General features: G+C 35.7%; 1 protein-coding gene across 1 annotated transcript; it reads right to left on the minus strand.

Annotated features, from left to right (window-relative positions):
- Nucleotides 1-2,502: 2,502 nt before the first annotated feature.
- On the minus strand, nt 2,503-19,518 carry Hao (Hydroxyacid oxidase). The gene is made up of 8 exons (XM_069845893.1): nt 19,243-19,518; nt 16,923-17,074; nt 13,595-13,715; nt 11,366-11,500; nt 7,677-7,802; nt 4,491-4,623; nt 4,075-4,303; nt 2,503-3,985 (listed from the first exon to the last, which is right to left on the minus strand). The coding sequence occupies exons 1-8, from the start codon at nt 19,383-19,385 to the stop codon at nt 3,918-3,920; spliced, it is 1,107 nt and encodes a 368-aa protein (XP_069701994.1). The 5' UTR covers nt 19,386-19,518; the 3' UTR covers nt 2,503-3,917.
- Between the last annotated feature and the right edge of the window lie 1,855 nt (nt 19,519-21,373).

The following is a 21,373-nucleotide window of genomic DNA, read 5'->3' on the forward strand; positions in this document are numbered from 1 at the left end:
GAAGGGAGAGGGAGAAAGCATACCCGCCAGCAGCCATGGATGTATGCTAGTGGAACTCTCATCCACAGATAAGAGATGCTAGCTCGAGGGTGCACTGTGCTGATGACTGCTGTGCTATACCTTATGCCAGGAACACCTTGAGGATTTGAGCATGGCTTGAAGTGCAATAATTTGGTAGCCTTTTGCATAGACCCATATGAAAGTCTCACTTGTTATGCAAGATGACGAGATTTTCTAGGCGAATTTTCTAAATGATTACGAATGTCATGTAATCTTTCTTTGGTGAGAACCCTACGCTGCTTTTTCGATTTCTTAGGCTGGACACTTTCAGTTTCCTGAAATTTATGATAAAGATTATAGACTGTTTTACGACCTAGAGTGTCTACACCCGGGAATCTTTCTTGAAAACGTCTTCGAACTTCATGAGTTGACTGAGTTAACACATATGAATCGTAAATAAAGACACCTTGTGCCATTGTAAACTCAAGAGGCATAATACACTTTATGTATCGAATTAACAAACAAACAACACACACCCGGGAACAGCTGCACTATGATTGCAAGGTCAACAAGTAAGGCTTGCTAATCCCTCCAGTGCACGGCAAATGAGTGGGTGCTTTCTCATAGGAAAAACCCACGCCATGAGGGAAAGCATAATAACTGATCGCACTGCATCATGTTAATCCCTCATTCGTACTCAAGTTTTATTCCCATGCAGACATACTCCATTCCGAGAGAGAACTGCTCGTTTAAGGCTACCATGGGTCATCAAAAAGGGTAGAGTTCTATAGCTGAATGTGAGACGATTATACATCATCATCATCATCATCATCATCATCATCATCTTTTTTTCTTTATTTCAGTAGGTTATTTTACGACGCTTTATCAACAGCTTAGGTTATTTAGCATCTGAATGAGGTGAAGGTGATAATGCCAGTGAAATGAGTCCGGGGTCCAGCACCGAAAGTTACCCAGCATTTGCTCTTCTTGGGTTGAGGGAAAACCCCGGAAAAAACCTCAACCAGGTAACTTGCCCCGACCAGGAATCGAACCCGGGCCACCTAGTTTCGCGGCCAGACGCGCTGACCGTTACTCCACAGGTGTGGACTCATCATCATCATCATCATCATCAACAGGGCAAATCTTTAAGAGAAATAGTCAGATTAGTGAAAAGATCGCATTCCACTGTTCATGATGTTGTAAAACGTTTTAATAGTGAAAAGATTGCATTCCACTGTTCATGATGTTGTAAAACGTTTTAAAGAACAAAAAATAATAGTAAAGAAGCAAAGAGAGAGCTCCAGAAAAATTTTTAGTAATAGGGATGAGTGTTGGTTACTCAACAAAGTGAGGGCTAATTCATAGTTATCTGCACCTAAGTTGCCTTTAGACACTGAAAAGTGTTTTTGGGAAGAAATGTAATCCTGAAACTATTAGAAATTATGAAAACACAACCACCACGGCTGAGTAGCAAGAAAGAAACCTTTCATTAGTGAAGTCAATACCTTTCTTCAAGTCTTGTCATAAAAAAACAATCAAGACTTGAAGAAAGCTATAGGGTCATTCCACAGTGGGACATTTGAGGTGTCTAAAAAAATTGTTCTGGTATCTACATTGTTGGTATCTACAACAAATGACACTTGGAAGGAAATTAAACAGAGAATAAATATGGGAAATGCCTGTTATTATTCGGTTGAGAAGCTTTTGTCATCCAGTCTGCTCTCAAAAAAACTGAAAGTTAGAATTTATAAAACAGTTATATTACTGGTTGTTCTGTATGGTTGTAAAACTTGAATCCTCAATTTGAGAGAGGAATAGAGGCTAAGAGTGTTTTTGGGAATAAGGTGCTCAGGAAGATATTTGGGGCTAAGAAGGATGAAGTTACAGGAGAATGGAGAAAGTTACATAACATAGATCTGCACGCACTGTATTCTTCACCTGGCATAATTAGGAACATTAAATCCAGATGTTTGAGATGGGCAGGGTATGTAGCACATATGGGCGAATCCAGAAATGCATATAGTGTGTCAGTTGGGAGGCGGAGGGAAAAAGACCTTTGGGGAGGCCGAGATGTAGATGGGAGGATAATATTAAAATGGATTTGAGGGAGGTGGGATATGATGGTAGGGACTGGATTAATCTTCCTCTTGATGATCATCTTCGAAACGTCGGTGTATAACCAACTCTTTACCTGGCTGGAAGCCTGAAAAAGATTGGGGCCTTCATGTTGCCAGGAAAGTTTCAATAGTTATTTTAAGAATTTCATAACTTTGCCAACAGTATTGATTTCCAGTTTCTATGATACGCCCCAGGAAATCAAGATATACCAGAAGAAACAATGAAGATAAACGTCAAATTGAATTGAAGTTTAATTTTGTTTATATCAGAACATCATCAAAATATTAAATCAGGAAATTATTGTATTAACTTAATGTCAAGGTAAAGAAATAATAGCTATATTATTAGTCAATAATAGGTGTTATATAGTAGGAAACTTCAATGTAAGGGATTTTAAAAAATGTAATACAATTATATTTTACAAAGTAACAACATTCATCCATTGGTACAATTATATGACATCAAGACAATAAACTAAGGATAGATTTAATGACAATGTAAAAAATCAGCATGTAATATTACTATGGAAGTAATGGGACATGCATTGAAAAAAAATACACGCACAGAAGGAGGGAGGAGAGAGAGAAAGATCGTGATTAAAAAGAATAGTGCAAAAAGAAAACGATAAACAACTAGTCACATAATAAAATGAAGAAAAAGTCCTTAACTTCATGCCTATAGGCCTATGCATTTGTTTGGTTGTGTTTTATTTTTTTAATGGTGCCAGTGGCGTTTTGTTAATATATTGTTGTATGCTGCAAATCTGTTTTGTTTACAAAATGGCGACATTGAAATGAGAGAAAGCATTTTACGTGATGGAATTTGCGCAAACAGGATCCATGGCGATAATACAGCGACACTTTCGAACTAAATTTGGCTCAGAATATTCACATGCACGTATCTTGCACATTGAGAAGACACAAAGTGTATGGTCCCTTAGTCGCTGACAGTGTTAGAAGAAAAGTACGGATGTGTGCTGCTCAGAACGGCAGACAGTTTGAATATTTGTAAAGATTAATGGCATTGTCCAGTCTTTCAGTAACATCTGTCAACATTAATTGTCTTGTTTACATTTTCGTATTGTAACATTTCTCAATATTGATGTCATTGTCTTTTCGTACGTTTTCTCATTGAAAGAGTAGGAATTGATAAAAACACTCACTCACTCTTCTAAGCTCATCAACTGAAACTCTTATTTCATGTTGAGCATTAGCCTGGAATTCCTCTAAATATATTGCTTGTGGCAATATCATCTATAATCTGGATTCTGCCTGACTGTCAGTGTTGAATTTCATTTTTGTGTTGAGATTACTGGCAAGACTGACTTTATTACCAACAATGATCAGGATAGTAATGTAACTATCAAAGTTAAATTTTAATATGCAAGAGAAATAAGCAGTAAAGTTTGCTGGAGTTCTGATTCAGGAGTAGGGTTCTTGTACATTACGACATGAAATCATCAGCTTGTAAATTTCACTGTTCGTAAAAATCAATTGTTCTGAATTAGATCTGAACTTGCGAACCTTGGATCAAATGATATGATCACCAAGGACGACTTTCCTGGAAAGTTGTACTCCTATATTTATATGATTTCTGTAATCACAATTTTATTAATGTATAAACTTTCTATATAACACATAAATTTAAATATATAATCGTCTGCCCTATTCCCAGTAAAATCATACATATTCTTTAATAGAGGTCACCTTCATAGTGAATCATAAAGTGATTAAATATTTACTTCAGAAAAGCCTTACATGATAGAGAGGCACCAGAGAGGCAATAATTACAATTAAATCTTAAAGATGGCTATATTGAGATTCATGTACAACCATTTCTTGTCTGATATCCTTCAGTGTTGCACAACCTAGGAGAAAGAGAAATCTTCCATGAAATTATGCAAAAGAAAAAGAAAATACTAAATATACAGATCTGAGAAAAATTTCAAGCTCTTACCTGTGAGAGCCAATACAGAATCCACTTCTGTTTTCATTATGTTGAGAATAGACTTCACGCCATCCTCGCCACCACAAGCTAATCCCCACAGAGCTGGACGACCCAGGAAGACGAATTTTGCTCCTAATGCAAGTGCTTTGAAAACGTCTGTACCTTGTCGTATTCCACCATCCATATAAACTTCACAACGACCATCTACTGCTCTTACGACCTCTGGCAGAGCTTCAATCTGAAAGAAGGTTACAGTTTTGGAGATGAACTAAGACAATTATATTATACAGAGTATGTGATGCTTTGGATATCTGAAAATTCTTCTTCTTCTCCCTCATCTTCATCAATATCATAAAGCTACATGACTCTTATTTATAATTCATGTTTAATAATTTAGCTTTAAAAACTGTTCACATTAAACTCACTGAAGCTGGGGCAGAATCAACTTGCCGTGCACCATGGTTCGACACCAGGATGGCTGCGATTCCAAGATCAATGGCAATAACAGCGTCATCTGCTGTCAGAATACCTTTGAGAACAAGAGGCAGCTTCGTGATGCTAGAATTGAAAAGTTAATATCATACAACTTGAAAGATATGTTATTTATATTTATACAATATAAAATCTCACAATATTTGCCTTATTTTCATATTATTATAAGCTCAAATAGACAGGAGATATGTAGTAAAAGAGATTAATAATAAAAACTATGTTTTGGACTCTGTTATAATGAAAGTAATTTTTTCAATAATACAAGGGATGATTTTTAGTAGTGCCACTATTTATTTTCTAGAGACATAGCACACATATATGGTTCTAAGTTTTAAAGACCTTTGATGTAGTCACCAGAGTTGAGTACAACATGATGCCAATGATGCAAAAGCCGTCAATACTGCCTAATCTGTTGATTGTGTGAAGAAAGCGACCTACTGGCTGAAGAATGTCTTCAACTGTTCGGAAGTGAATCCCACAAAGTGGTTTCTTCGTCATAGGAATTAGGTCGAAGTCGCAGGGACTTCAATCCAGAGAGTATGGGGGAGGTAGTAGAGTAATTCTCAGTCCCTGTTGTATGTGCTCAAACATTGTCATGCAGAATGACGGGTGGATTATGCATAAAGCGTCACTGTTTTCTCCTCAGAGCTGCTCGCAGATTGTTTTGCAAAAACAAATAATAGTATTGCGCATTGATGTTCTGTCTTGGGGGAATGGTATGCTTTAGGATAACATCATCTCAAACGTAGACAAGAATCACCATAGCTTTCACATCAGTGGGGTTCTGCCGAACTGTTGACTTCCATGATGCCATTCATTCTGTTGGCGTTTAAATTTTGGTTCATAAGATCTGGCCCAGGTCTCATCAATCACAATGACATGCTGTAAGAAGGCCTCTCCTTCGCGCTCATAACGTTGCAAGTGAGTATGAGCAGCATTATATTGTAGTCATTTCTGTATTTCCATTAAATCCTGTGGAATCCATCTTGAGACAATTTTTCGCAATCTCAGGTGGTTCTTCAGGATGTGGAGCATAGTCGAAGGCGCCAGTCGTGTCTCTCAGGCTAACTCATGAATCGTTAAGTTCTAATCCATCTCCACAGTATATATGTATGTATGTTATGTATGTATTTATTCACACTGCAATGGGTATATACCCGGTGGCAGTGGTAACTAACTACACTCAATAATGACAATAATAAACTTATTAATTAAAAATACAATTAATAATACTAATAATTAATACTAACAATAATTTATAATAATAATAATAATAATAATAATAATAATAATAATAATAATAATAATAATAATAATAATAATAATAACAACAGGAAATATCCTAAATTAAATGAAATGATCACTTAAAATAACGTTTGAAATAAGTCTAATTTGTATCTTAAAACTAAGATCGAACTAAAACCCACGAGTATGATATGTTCATATCTGCACAAGTACCTTTCAACATTACACTCATTTCGCTGTCAACTCACTCACTGCACTGGAACTACGACACATTTCACTGATTCTATCCTGATTTCACTAACACTTCAAAAACATTTCACTGTTCAAATACTTTGCACTGCCACTATAAACTATAAAGCTTCACTGACAGGAACACGTTTCACTTACACAACACACTTCACTGACACAACATAATTCTTCACTGATACAACACTTCAATAACAACATATCATTTACAACCTTTAAATACTGTGTATAATTACCGTCTATTAGTAAGGTCCTTAAGCCTATTTTTAAATACATTTTTGGTTGTTGGTAAAGCCTTTAGTAAGTCTGCAGGTAAAGCATTCCAGTCCCTGATAGTACGATTGAGAAAAGAAAACTTTCCAGTGTCCATCCTCTGCCTTCTTTCCCTCAATTTATATGAGTGGTCGTTCTTGAAGAGTAATTTGGCGGCTACAACCTATTTCTCTCCAGGTATGCATATCTTCGCCACTTACTGTAGGATGACCAGACCAAGGCATGTCGGGCACATTTTTGTGGCCTTCTTTGAAGGCTCTTATCTACCTTGCTACTATCGGTAAGGTAATGCAGATGCACTGCAAGCCTATTGCAGTCCTTGGTGGCACTGCTGTGCTGTGCGACCCCTAGCACATTCAACTTTTAACCAGCTCTGCTACTCCTGTTTCGAAAACATTGTGACTGCACTCTGCGACTGCTTGCTCACATTGCTCTGTTCTTGTCACTGCATACGGGCAGGGAGGGGGAAGAGTGAGTGCATTTGCTCTGAAGGAGGATAGGCATGTAACTAACCTGTGGTATAAACGACATTACCTGGCGTAGGTATAGCATTGTTTCCACCCATTACTAAAGAATTATTACTTGTATTATAATAAAATTTTACTTTAGCACACTCCCAATTATGTAGGTTAACAAGGATTTAAAAATACAATGATAAACGAAAGAAATGGAATTCAAAATACACGTAATTTTGTCAGCATATGAAACTTTTACATAGAATGTATACATAATATGAAATGCAAACATTAATAGATTTCAACCTCCTTGTCAATGTGCTTTCTTGAAATAATTTCTTTTTTCTGTTTAAATTTATTACATTCTCCCTTATAACTACTCTAATTTTTTGGAGTCAAAACATATGTGTACCGGTACTTAAAAGAGTTCTGCCCTGCATACTCTAACCATAAGTCCATGGCTTCATCTAGGTCCACTTAAGCCAGACTTTTGTACTGTCAAATGAAGGAAGCAGTATCATGACACATAAGCACTTACTTGTTCGCATATACACAAAAAAGTATATGTGCACATGCACACTCTTACACAGCTAATTGAGAGTAGGAACTGGTAAATTATCATTTTGTTTTATTTTTTTAAGATAATCTCTTGTCATTTAGTGAGAAAAAGAAATGGTGTTCCATGTGCATCATTTCTACATAAATTGAATTACAAATACTGATATCAACAAAATTTATCCAAAAGTAAAAAAAAAGAAAACTACTATTTCAGAGTCATGAGCATATCTGTAAATATTTCAAAGTGGATTATTGTAGTGCCATAATATTTTTATTACACTAAACAGAATAAGTAAACAGTAAATAAGTATTATTTCTGTTGTAATGGCGACAATAAAGTACCTTTTAAGCCACACAATATCCTCCCAAGTCAAAGACTGATCAAACAGCTTCCTTACATATTCACCAATACCTGAACTGGATTCAGATTTTACCCCAGTTGCTTTGATGCCATCAAAATTGGCCAATCTAGAAGCAAGAAATTACAGAAGATTATTATTATTATTATTATTATTATTATTATTATTATTATTATTGTTGTTGTTGTTGTTGTTCTTGTTGTCGTTGTAGTTGTTGTTTAATCAACTGTCCGAAGAGAGGTTTGAAACTCACAAGTGACAACAAAAAGGCATACTCATTAGGCAACTTTGCATATACGGTACTTACTTTAATGGAGGAAATGTCAAGTTGTTTTACAGCGTTGATTTGTCATTTGTGTTTTAATATAATTGCTTGTGTCTTTTCAGGATTGATTTTAAGATGGAATTTCTTTGTCCATGTCACAATCAAGTCAATATGTGTGTGTCTAATGTCTACCCACTTCACTTTGCGTGATTCGGGTTCTGCATACTGTGGATAGATAGCAGGACTGTGACCCATTTTCAAATTGCACACCACTTCGGCAGGCCACATTATGCATGATGTGTATCTGTGAAGAGTTATGTCGTGTACTAGGATGAATGTATGTTAAGTGTTCGTGTAAGTGTAGTGTAGGGAATGGGTGAGGATGATGATGAAGGTGAGGAAGGGAGAAGGGGGAAACCATGTATCAGCACGTAGCCTACTCCTGTCGAATAGTACCAAGGGCTAGGCTTAACGTCCCCATCTGACAGACAAATCACTATCAACAGTGACATATGCCATCCCTTCATATGCACTGCGGAGAGATTTGGGATTTAACCGACATACATACTAAACAAAGACAACAACAAACACGCAGACAACATCATATATTGGCACAGATACGTCGATGACATACTAATACTATACAAAGGAAACAAAAGACAGATCCAAAACCTACATCAACACATAAACAAAATACACCCAAAGCTACGCTACACATTAGAAATTGAAACAAATCCATAAATTTTCTAGACATCACAATAACAAAAGTAGACAACAAACACACATTCAAAGTATACAGAAAACCCACAACAACAACAACACACATACACAACACATCCAACCACCCCACACAACACAAACAAGCTGCATTCCGAACAATGGTACACAAACTACTCAACATACCAATGAACCAACAAGATTACAACGAAAAACTAAACACAATCAAATACATAGCACAAGAAAACGGATACAACCCTAACATAATAGACAACATAATACGTAAGACAAAACAAAACCACAAAAAACAGAAGAATACAACACAAACACAAGAACACAAAAAATACATCAAACTAACATACGAAAACAAAAACACACATAAAATTGCAACCTCATTCAAGAAATTAAACTACAACATCGCATACAGAACAAATAACACTCTACAAAAACATCTCAACACACAAACAAACAAATACAACCACACAGGCGTATACAAACTCAAATGTAACACCTGCAACAACTTCTACATAGGACAGACAGGCAGATCATTTCAAACACGTTACAAAGAACACATCATAGCCATAACAAAATTACAAAACACCTCCACATATGCAGAACACATAACAAATGTCAACCACACCTACAGAGACATCAACACAGACATGGAAATACTGTACATCCAACCAAAAAGCCAGAAACTCAACACACTAGAACAATATGAAATATACAGACACACGAAAACACACCCCTACGATATTCTCAACACACAACTCAATTTCAAAACACATACACTCTTTGACTCTACACTATGAATGCACCCACACAGGAAACAAGAGGCGCCAAGACCAACAACGACCAGTTTCGAAGATGACCGAAAATAGACCGAAACATGTTAACAAGGTATGTTAAAATTTAACACAAGAAAGTTCTTATCATACATATTCCGAAAACATTGTTGTCTTTCCCGTAAGTAAGATTCGAACCAGCTCACAGCAGTCTCTGACAAATGCAGATTTCTCATTTTATGGATAAGCAGGTCAAAATTTACAGAGTTGAAAGCTTTGCTAACGTCAAGAAGAGTTAGTATTGTCACTTGGAATCAATTGCTTCACCTTAAGTAGAGTGGTGCTTGTTTTGTGTCCATCTCTAAAACCTGACTGATGCATGTCGAATAGATTGTGTTCGTTCATATAGTCTGTAAGTTATTTGTGTACGATTCTTTCCAGTGCTTTTGATATGGCTTGCAGGATTCTTATTGGTCTATAGTCGTTCGGGTCGGTGGGAACTTTGACTTTTGGAAGAGGACGAACGAAAGCTTGCCTCCATATTTTAGGAAAGGCTGGAGTGATTAAGGAACAATTTTAGATGTTACTATATCTTGTATTTTCTGTAAGAGTAATATGCTAATGTTGTCCGTCCTTGGGCTTTCGTCTTGATGAGTCAGATGGCTTTCATTACGTCAATAGGAGTGACGTCAGTGAAATAGAATTTGTCTCAAGTTGAGGAAGTTGATTCAGGTAAAATTGTGTCTTGTTTTATTGTGCCATCTATGGTGGGGTCCTTTACAAAGTGTTCATTCTAGTGGCCAAGTGAGATGGGAATATCTACCATACTTGTTCACTAGTTCTTCCAAATCCAATATCCTTCAGATTTTTCCGTAACTCGGAAGGTGTGGGGAGACAGACTCCACAAGAAGATGATGACCACTCATTTTCACCCCCAAACAGAATACAGGTATAACAATATAATTTATTTGTCTCAGAGCATCCTGTTAGCCAAGGATATTTCTTCTACCATGGCAATTACAAATTTCTATTTTGTCTTCCTCCATCTGCTATTTTAATATGTAAATGTGGTGTCGATGTCCTATCCTTGAAAGCACATTTTGTTTCATACATTCAAATTGAAAACGGTATCTCTTTTAATTCTACAAATAATGATCCGACCAGACAATAATGTTCTCTCAGTATATGCCAATTTACACAACATTAATGATACCCTCTCCCTAGTGTCGAAGCTCTTAAGAGACTTTTGAGGCTTAGCCTACACGAAAAATTTGAGTTATACCTAGTAACAGTAGGTCTATAAGTTCGTAATAATGATATATCGTAACAGTTGGTTTCACTCAAATCCTTCCATATTTTAAGTTCATTGTTGGAAGTAATTCCAGGATGGAGAGTGAATTTATATAGATTCAGATCCCTATGGCAGATGGATACAATATTGCCACTGCCACCACCATAACCAAAATCACTGTTACCACTTCTGCAACAGAATCGCTGCTTTCACTAAAATAAATATTTCAGTAATTAACGTAATGGTATAGAGATATTGGAGGACATAATATAATATCTCCTGAAGAAATTTATCATATAGTCAGAATAATGTCCAAATGTTTGCATTTTCTGTTACTGGTAATAAAAAAAAAACATTTAATATTACATATATATGAAGTTTCCAAACTCCCATTAATACAGCAATAAACTTGATTAATTATTTACGCGACTCTAGCAACACTAGTATAAATAAGTTATGTGTAGCAAGACCTTTGGAAGGAAGGAAGGAATGTAGACATAACTGACCACTGGCTAAGAATTTGGTTTAATTTGAGCCCTGCTGATAGTTCTACTGTTAATGTTATTACTAGAGCTATTGCGACTGTCATTATTATCATTGGTTCTACATATTACCTGAGATGTGATGGTAGCATAAACTTATTTCTGTTGTCTGCATTGCGAATTCCAAACATGGGAGCATCAACAGTCAAGACCAGAGCTTTGAAACCAGCTCGCTCTGCTCGTTTCACGAGTTCACGTGTGACTGCTCTGCAAAAAATAAATAAATATAATAATAATAATAATAATAATAATAATAATAATAATAATAATAAAACAGTAAAAATTATATCTCACATCTGAAAAGTCAGAATTGCTATCACTGAAGTGGATACAATATGTTAACAGACAATCATTACTTTCCATTTGACCAGTATTATTTCTGATATATGTAAACGATTCAGAAGCACACATAACCCTTGGGAAACCTATTTTTTCATGCAGATAATACTAGTATTTTCATAACAGGACACAACCAGTATAAACCAGAAAGTAAAGGAAACAGTAAATCAAGTACTTTGGTTTCAACAAAATCGGTTAATAATGAACAAAGGAAAAACAATGACATTTCGTCATGCACAAAATAGAGGCACTGAATATCCAGTTATAGAATTTGAAGCAAAGCCATTAGTTATAGTAACAATACAAAATTCCTAGGGGTATTGTTGGATTAACATTTAAACTGATACACAGACACTATTATGACGTGAGGCGAGAAAATGGTGGGTTACTGGTGGCCTGCTCCCAGCACAGCGATGCACAGGCTGTTAGAGGTGTAGCATAATAAATCTTCATTCGCCATATGGCAATTGCTGTAGTCACAAGTCGTGTTACAAAAGTCTTGATTCTTCAAGTGTACAAAATGTCTAAAGTTAGTGTATAAAGTTTAGTGATTATTGTGTATTTAGGTAATGCCTACCAACAAATTCTCATTGCGTGTCTGTGTCAATGAAGTACCGGTAATTACAGCGTATTTTTTGTACAAGTAATCATTTAGGGCTCCATGAAGCCCAGATCTAACACCCTGTGATTTTTATTTCTGTGGAACAATAAAATGTAGGGTTTATACGAAAAATCCTGCATACCTCTGGGGATATGCGTATCATAGATTGAATACCACTGTCTTAGAGAATGAACCAGAGATGGTTTTATTATCTAATATCAGCAATGATTTGCAGTTCACGACCAAAGTGGGTCTCAGGTTTTCAATTGAGAAAGTGCGTGTATTGTCCCTGAAGATTCTTTTGTATCATGAAAACTTCTTTCTACATCACACGAGGTTATTGGGATATATTTAGATGATGCTAATTGTTCCACAGACAGAGATAAATCTTTTGGTGCAATAGAGGATTTTCCTTCGAGAATGTCTCGGATATCGCACAACAATTGGTACTGGTATCCAGAATTTTTAAAAATAATTTTAGTTACTGTACTTTTTCCTTTATTTCTTGCTCTACATTGCCAGGAACCGATTAAATTTCGTTTCTTAAAAAGTGGCTAATAACACATGTAAGGGAGTGCCAACAGTTTCTAGTGAAATAATTGCTTTTGGTAAACTGGAAAAATGAGTAGATATAACTACAAGATTCCCTTTCAACTGATTGTTTGCTAGTATATTTTGAGATGTCTCAATAAATGCAGTAGGTATTACTGGAGTCAAACGAATTAATCATCTCTTGTAACTGCTTGTAGATGCTAAGCATAATATAAGGCTGTATTAAGCCATATTAACACTGGTGCAGGTGGAAGTGGAACATTAGATGCTATTGATCTAAATAACTGAACTCTTCAATGGGCATTTTACAATAATTTTCTTTATGGAGGCATGCAAATCAACAACCTAGCACGTGATATTTGAGTGTTTGTATTTCATCACAGCGAATGACACATTCTATCTCCTGCACAGTTCCCTGTTTTTGTATTCACGAGGAAAAAATCTTGTAAATCTTATAAATATGCCTTAATTATAGGTCTTAAAGTATTGAAAATATTATGGATTTATAAAAATTACGAAAATATGCACTTACAATGTAACATAAAACGTTGCTTATTAAACTAAAAAATTTATAATTCGTAAAGATATTGTGTAAGCATATACAGTAGTTATACCTCCCAGGAAGAAGTATGCAAATGCATGAACTTCCGAGTTCTAATTATCATCATCATCATCATCATCATCATCATCATCATCATCATAATTATTATTATTATTATTATTATTATTATTATTATTATTATTATTAAGAGACAATTATGTATAACTTAATCTTTTGAAAAAAATTACTTGAAAGTATAATCTTCTACCTGTCATTGTAGATATAGAGTTGAAACCACTTAATGGTCTCAGGTGCAGCTTCTGCCACTTCTTCTATGCTGCTGGTGGACAATGTGCTCAAGATGAATACACCTCCCATTGCGCCAACAGCTGTTCACATCAATTATTATATGAATGTAACTATTTGAAATATTAGATATAATTATGACTATGTTCGTGATTTTTGACAACATATATATTTTGGATTGGATTTAACAGCATATTGCAGCCATGTAAGCCAATGATACATATAAAATAACCATGGTATAATTAATCACATAAAATTTACTAGAATATGAGTACAGAATATAGAGTGGTTCGATCTATGCTGGTGAGGCTACAAAGTATAAACAAATGAATATAATATATTACTATGATGTATCGAAGTACATATGATATTTTCATGCAGGAATTCTGCGTTATCATATGGTGAAGAATGGGTAGAACAGAGAAAAATTCTCTCTGGCACCAGGACTCGAGCCCAGGTTTTCAGCTCTACGTGCTGACATTTTATCCCCTAAGCCACACTGGATTCCACTTCGTGATTCAAGATGGCGCTTATTCCGTCGGATCCTGGCCACTTAGTCACTCATAATGAATGTATCTCTGTACATAGTGTGTTGGACATTGTGCCACTGTCACATATTCTGTGACACAGTACATGAGGGTAGGCCACCAAAGTGAAACAGAGAGGTAGAACTTAAACTGAGAAGGATTCAATCTGGCATCGGAACTGGAATCCGGTATGGCTTAGTGGATAAAGCGTCAGCACGAAGAGCTGAAAACCCAGGTTCAAGTCCCAATGTCACAGAGAGAATTTTTCTCTGTTCTACCCATACTTCACCAAATTAATATAAATACACTCAGTGGTGATATTCAAAAAGTTTAACAACCAGTTCTCTCATGTGTACCTATGTTAAACATATACGGTATATGTTCATGTTAATTGCAAATATTGTCTAGAAATAATTTAATAACCAATTCGTCCAAACCAGTGTGAACCAGTCGAATATCACCAGAGTACACTCGTGGAAAGAAAAATGACTGACATTAATATTCGAATAGCCTATCTGGTGTACAGTTGTGGAGTAAATTTCGCACAATTTTTGTGTGCTCTTATAACTTGTGATATATATGTGGTGCAAAGTAAGCAATAATTAATTAATTAATTAATTCGCACCCTGCTCTCACCAGAAAGTTGTTAACAAGTTCAACTGAATGGTGAATGTTGTGATATGAAGTTTCAAATAATGAATATTCCAAGCACAGTAATTTATGCTATTTTTCACCCAAATATTAGAGGATAAAAACAAAAAAAAACTTATGAAATGATCACTGCTTTAGCATCTTAAAATCATAAACCATACATAATTACAGTAGGCCTAAGTATACCAGCTGCTCTTACATGGATACGTATTAGGTTATAATAAAATTAATATTAAAAATAGATTGCTGAACTATGTAAGGCTAGTTTTAAATAGTAAATCTGGGTCAGAAACTGGAAAAATATCTCCCATATTATCTCACTTTAGCATAAATTAATCTAAATTTATACACTGTTACTACATGACAGTGAGCTTTAAATTTTGGTATCAGTATAAACATGATATGAGAACCTTGTTAGAAGTTGTAAACATAAATAAAAAAGGTATCTTTTACTTAAGATTTAGTTATAAAACCAACTTTCTAGTGTTAAATTTAAACTAAGATGGTAGATACCTTAGTTTCGACTGCACTGTTAGTCATCTTCAGAACTATTTTTTAATAACTGAAACAACTATACTACTAGTATTACCATATTATAGACAGAAAACTCAGAAAGGATTTATTCAATACCTTGATGAAATTAAGAACAATTACATTCAAGAAACAAAATTAGAAAAAATTTTACCTATAAAAAACCCACTGGAACAAATATATAAATAGAGCATAAATTAGACCTACTGGAGAAAGTTAAAAAAGAAGGTACTAATAAAGAAGTTTTGAAATGTCTGGGACTGGAAACAATAAATACAATGTATCCTGAGGATGGATACCTACACATCTACACCGATGGTTCATTGATGGAAGAAGGAGATTGTGTAGGCACTCGAGTGTTTTTTATTTATTTTAGTAGGTTATTTTACGACGCTTTATCAACAACTTAGGTTATTTAGCGTCTGAATGAGATAAAGGTGATAATGCCGGTGAAATGAGTCTGGGGTCCAGCACCTAAAGTTACCCAGCATTTGCTCATATTTGGGTTGAGGGAAAACCCAGGAAGAAACCTCAACCAGGTAACTTGCCCCAACCAGGAATCGAACCCGGGCCACCTGGTTTCGCGGCCAGACACTCTAACCGTTACCCCACAGGTGTGGACCACTGGAGTGTGCAGCACACTCTTCAATTTATATGCTTCTGCAGGAAGATTAAAAACTAATTTTGATAGAGAACTAGAAGCATTATGCATTGCCCTGTCCCAACTCTGTGTTAGATTAAATTCATTCCACAAAGTGGCTATATTTTGTGACTCCACCTCTGCTATCCAAGCCATATCAAGTCCAAGATAATACCGACATCCAAAGTTTCGAAAATCAAAACATTAATCAAGAGATTACAAGAAGCAGGCAAAGAAATCACACTCCAATAGATTCCTTCTCATGTTGGTATCAAAGGAAATGAGACAGCTGATCTTCTGGCGAAAAAAAACACAAAAATAGTTGGCCCTCCACAGGAAACAACTCTATCTTTTTGTTCAGCAAAATCAATAATTATTTCTACTTTTAGAAAGGAAAGATCAAACCGAGAGAAATTAACCAAGGGAAGATGTGGGCGAAACTGGTAACGGAAAAAAACATAATTCCGGAAACTTCCCGAAGTGAAGCTGTAGCAGCATTCCGCCTAACTACAGGACATGACTGCTTGGCAGAACACCTCCATCACTTCAACATTCTGGATTCACCGAACTGTATGCTGTGCAGAAGAAATGCCATTATGAACTGTGACCATCTTAGGAAATGTACTGCACTTCACAAATTCTGGAATGGGATGAATGGACAAATATATTGGGAGGCTAGAAGACTGATGGCTGAGTTCCATAGTCTGGAACATTAGATTAATAATAATAATAATAATAATAATAATAATAATAATAATAATAATAATAATAATTGGGGGTGGCAATGAACCTGCGGGCTCCTTAAAAGCCATTTGTAAGTACGTAGTAATAATAATAATAATAATAATAATAATAATAATAATTAGACAGAAACAGATCAAACAATCAAAGTTGTAGATAGATAATGGTGGTATTTAAGCATGTAATGTGATATTTCTTACCTTTGGCAGTGGCACATTCTCCCTCTGGGTGTGCCATCTTTTGCATTGCTGTTGGTGCTATTCCTACTGGCATTTGCACTGCTGTACCTAGTACCATAGTAGACTGGTCTCGTTTAGACACATCACGCATAAACCGTGGACGAATTCTTAACCTGTAGGGTGTAAGCATATCTCAGAACCTGTACTCAATTATTAGGAACAAATGCGCTCAGAAACATGAAGAAAGGCTTTCTCAATGTCAACAATAGCAAATGTCTCTGACTGTAAGACACAAATACTATTCACATAAATTTTAGTTCTGCAGCATCTTATTTAATTTGGGTCTTGCTTTAAACTGAAAGTGTCATTTATACAACAGTTATATTACCGATTTTTCAGTATGTTTGTGAAAGTCACAAATGCATAAATATATAGGTACTGATACATACATACATGCATGCATGCATGCACGCACGCACGCATTGACACACACACAAACACAAACACTCACGAGAATTGATTCATAAGTCATGACAACTATTTTTTATTTCCAGAAAATGTGCCAACACAGAAAATTTAATATATATGTTTGAAATTACGTTACAAGAATTTCTTAATGTTGTCACTAGATGAGGTATGAGATCACCGGTCTGGACGTGATCATGCTCCCTATGTCAGTCGTGTGATGACAGCAGTGCATAATGGAAGTAACCAAAGTTGAATAGTGTTCGTACATCAAGATAGCCATTCTCCGCGAGAATATCATGCAGAACTACAGGAGCATTTGGCAATTGTGCTACACCCAATCATAAAATGGCAAGGTGGATAGAGGCTTTCAAACAGGAAAGAGAATCAACTGCCAACCTGCCTTGCAGTGGACATTCTGTGTGAGCTCACAAAGATGTGTATCAGTGGTTGTGGTCGAGCAGTGCCTAATGAAAGACAGATGCTGGACTGTGATGGAATTAGCCCAGCATACAGGTTTCCTGCGTCGTCAGTGTGCCGAATTCTATGGCAGAACTTAAATGTGCGGAAGATTCTGCCAAGTGGATGCCACATCACTTAAATGAAGTACAGAAGTGCACACAATATGAGACATATCATATCAGCCTGGAAAGATTTCACCATGAAGGAAACGGCATGATGAACAACATCATTACAATTGATAAAACATGGGCACGAGCACACAAACCTGAATTTGAAGCGACACCCAGTGAATGGCATCATCCTGAATCACCACGGAGACACAAGGTACAACAAACTCCGTCACCCACAAAGCTAATGATCATTTTGGCATATGACAGTCAAGGTGTTTTAGTGTGTCATCCAGTTCGTGAAGGATGAACTGTAAATGCACAGTATTATGCGTCATTTCTGCAGTACCATCTTCGCCTGCAGTACGAGAGGAATGTCCACAACTAATGGGCAATGCTATAAACTTATGACAACTGTAGTCCTCACACACCAGATACAGTCAGACGTTGTTTACAGCATTGGGGATCGGAGGTCTTGCCACACCCTCCCTATTCTCCTGATCTTAGTCCTTGTGACTTCAATCTTATTCCTAAAGTGAAGAAGCCATTGCATGAGAAAAGCTTTGCCAACAGACAAGACATCATAACTGCAGTTTGGCGTGAGACAGCACACAACAGAGAATCTCATGCAGCTGATGTTATTTTACATCTTCCCCATCGATGGCAATGAACCATGGACAACTTAAGAGACTACTTTGAAGGATATAAACAGTTGTACAAATGATGTTAACAGGTTGTACGGAAATAAAACGATGATTCAAAATGTCATGTTTATCCTTTCACTCTACCAGAGATTCCTGCATCCATACCCGATGTGGTGCCAACTTCAAAAAGTATATGTCTTACACTTTCAAACATATATATTAATAATTGATTAAATGGCGATCTTACTCGTGTTAATTACGTAAGCATGTGCGGCTTACAGCTGTTTCGGTGCTACTTAACACCATCCTCAGGCTCTGAGGATGGTGTTAAGTAGCACCGAAACAGCTGTAAGCCGCACATGCTTACGTAATTAACACGAGTAAGATCGCCATTTAACCAATTATTTATATTCAAGTGTTAAAAGTAGTGTACGAAAGTTTCAACATGGAGTATATATTAAATCTTTTCTGCATTGGAGCATTTTCGACAGAAAAGAAATAGTTGTTATAACTTACAAATCAATCCTCGTACATACATACTTACACAGGTTATTTCAAAATTGAAATGTCATTCAATCAGATTCAATTGCATGCGCTTACACAGATTATTTCAAAATTGAAATGTCATTCAATCAGATTTCATTTCACCAGAAATACGTTTACCTTCGAAATGCTTCTCTGTTAAGGGCAAGTGTGAACTCTTCACCTGCACCACTGCTATAATAATCCAAAGCGTTCTTAGGTAGAATATTTTTGGCATGATGTTCGTAATCTCCAACACAAACCAAGTTCTTATATCCCAACATGTTAGCTTAGAACACACAGAGTTACCACAATCACCATGCTCTCCAGACACTTCAGAAGTAAATAATGTAAGTACGGCAATGGTGAAAGAGAAGAAAACAAAAAAGTAACCTTTAGCCTCAATCAGTGTTTGCCACTTAATATCAAAGGTTACTGATACATCTGAGTGTGATAATGAATCTTATGGTTCAATAAGTATAAAAATATGCGTATGTCAGAAGGAGTTATTCAATCACACTGACAAAAATTCCATTTGTAGCTAGTTAGGTTTGTAATTTTAATACAGTTTTATAATGAAGTGATATAAAAAGCATACTATCTAACTAATTTTCCTATATAAAATAAGAACAATTAAAGAAAATTAAAAAAAAAATCATATCAATCCTTATTTTTCTTCCTATATTAAATAAGAACAATTAAAGAAAATTTTAAAACATCATATCAATCATTATATTTCTTCATCACATCTTTACTTTCTCATTTATTCGAAGTACCGATATAAGTCTAATGAAAAATAAAATTATCTTCCTCCCAAAGGAATGGCACATATTTTTCTTATCTTGCGTTCGTTCACTCTTATAGTGAGAGTTGGCCTTGTGCTATGCTGACTTCATGACAATATGTGTAGTGCTGGTCCATAGTGAGTAATGTTGCTGATGAAGAAGCATTGTGATGATAGAAAATTTGTTGAAGGTTTTAGAAAAATACATATTTGCAGCATCTTTAGTACTGGTAAAGAAAAAAATTGTTTGATGTACCTAGTGCCTGCTTAAGTATAGCAGTTTCTCCTACTATTGGAACAGATTTAGATCATAATCAATATCCACGTGCCATTTTTTATGGAAACTATGCACATTAAATATTTAATACACTTTTAACAAGAAAATAATATTTTATGTGGAAAAAATAACACAAAATGACAATGTATTTGAAATAGTTCAGTTTTTTTGGTAGCATTCAGATTAGTTTTATAACCACAATTTAAATGATAAGAACAATATCCAGAATATTTGGATACAGTCTGGTAATGTTATGGAGGACTTCTAGTTAATTAATTGGAGAATAATTTGTGCATCTACTTGTAACTTCTGTGGGAAACAGCTTACAAGTAAAATTTGTGTGGTTCATTGAAATTCCTCCTACAACTATGCATATGAAGACAGTTCTAGTCACTGATTTTTTCTTGTGGAGATGTATTTGAAATAGTAGGAAGCATAATCTTATTATATTTGTAAAAGAGTGAACAAATTAGTAATTGTGATGCATAAACGAAAATAGTCATTGAATCCTGTATGAAACAAGAATACAAACCAATGAATGTGCAATAGTGATCTGTGTTGACACAATGTGTGTCCCGGGTAGAAAGTGCAAAAACACACGTCATTAATAACATTTTAGTGCATATCACTACAAGGTGCATTTGAAATGTTCGTGGTCAGACACAAAGATAGCACTGAAAACATGTCAACAATGCCGCCATTGTTAGAGGCCATTTTACATTAGTTCAAATATGAAAAATAATAATTTTCTGTTGACTATATTTTGTGTAGTGTAATTTTGAAGTTAGTGTGCCGAATAGATTGGCAAAAATGGAAAATATTGAGCTTCATGCTGTTATTAACAATTTGGTAAAAAAGGGAATGAGTCCAATAGAAATTAAACCAGACTTGGATGCTACACTGGACGAATTCACTCCAGCATTTTCGACTGTGAAAAAAATGTGTGGCATTATTTAAACATGGTCGAGAGAGTGTGGAAGACGACCTCTGCAGTGGCCGTCCACTAACAGCAACAAAAAAAATCCAGGATATGGTGTAGAATGACCATCGACTGAAAGTGTGGGAAATTAGCGGGGTTATGGGTATCTCAACTGAACTGGTGCACCATATCTTAGTCAATGTCTTGGGCATGTCCAAGGTCTCCGCAAGGTGAGTTCCATATTTATTAACACTGGAACAAAAGCACGTTTGATGTCAGATTTCGAGGGATT

The sequence above is a fragment of the Periplaneta americana genome, chromosome 14 (assembly GCF_040183065.1).
Source record: "Periplaneta americana isolate PAMFEO1 chromosome 14, P.americana_PAMFEO1_priV1, whole genome shotgun sequence".
Taxonomy (NCBI): domain Eukaryota; kingdom Metazoa; phylum Arthropoda; class Insecta; order Blattodea; family Blattidae; genus Periplaneta; species Periplaneta americana.

Coding starts and splice junctions, on each gene's coding strand:
- Hao (XM_069845893.1), bottom strand. CDS start 19,385: ATGTTGGGATATAAGAACTTGGTTTGTGTTGGAGATTACGAACATCAT. Junction 17,075..19,242: donor AACAGAGAAGCATTTCGAAG/GTAAACGTATTT, acceptor TACACCCTACAG/GTTAAGAATTCGTCCACGGT. Junction 13,716..16,922: donor AGAATGTGCCACTGCCAAAG/GTAAGAAATATC, acceptor TGATGTGAACAG/CTGTTGGCGCAATGGGAGGT.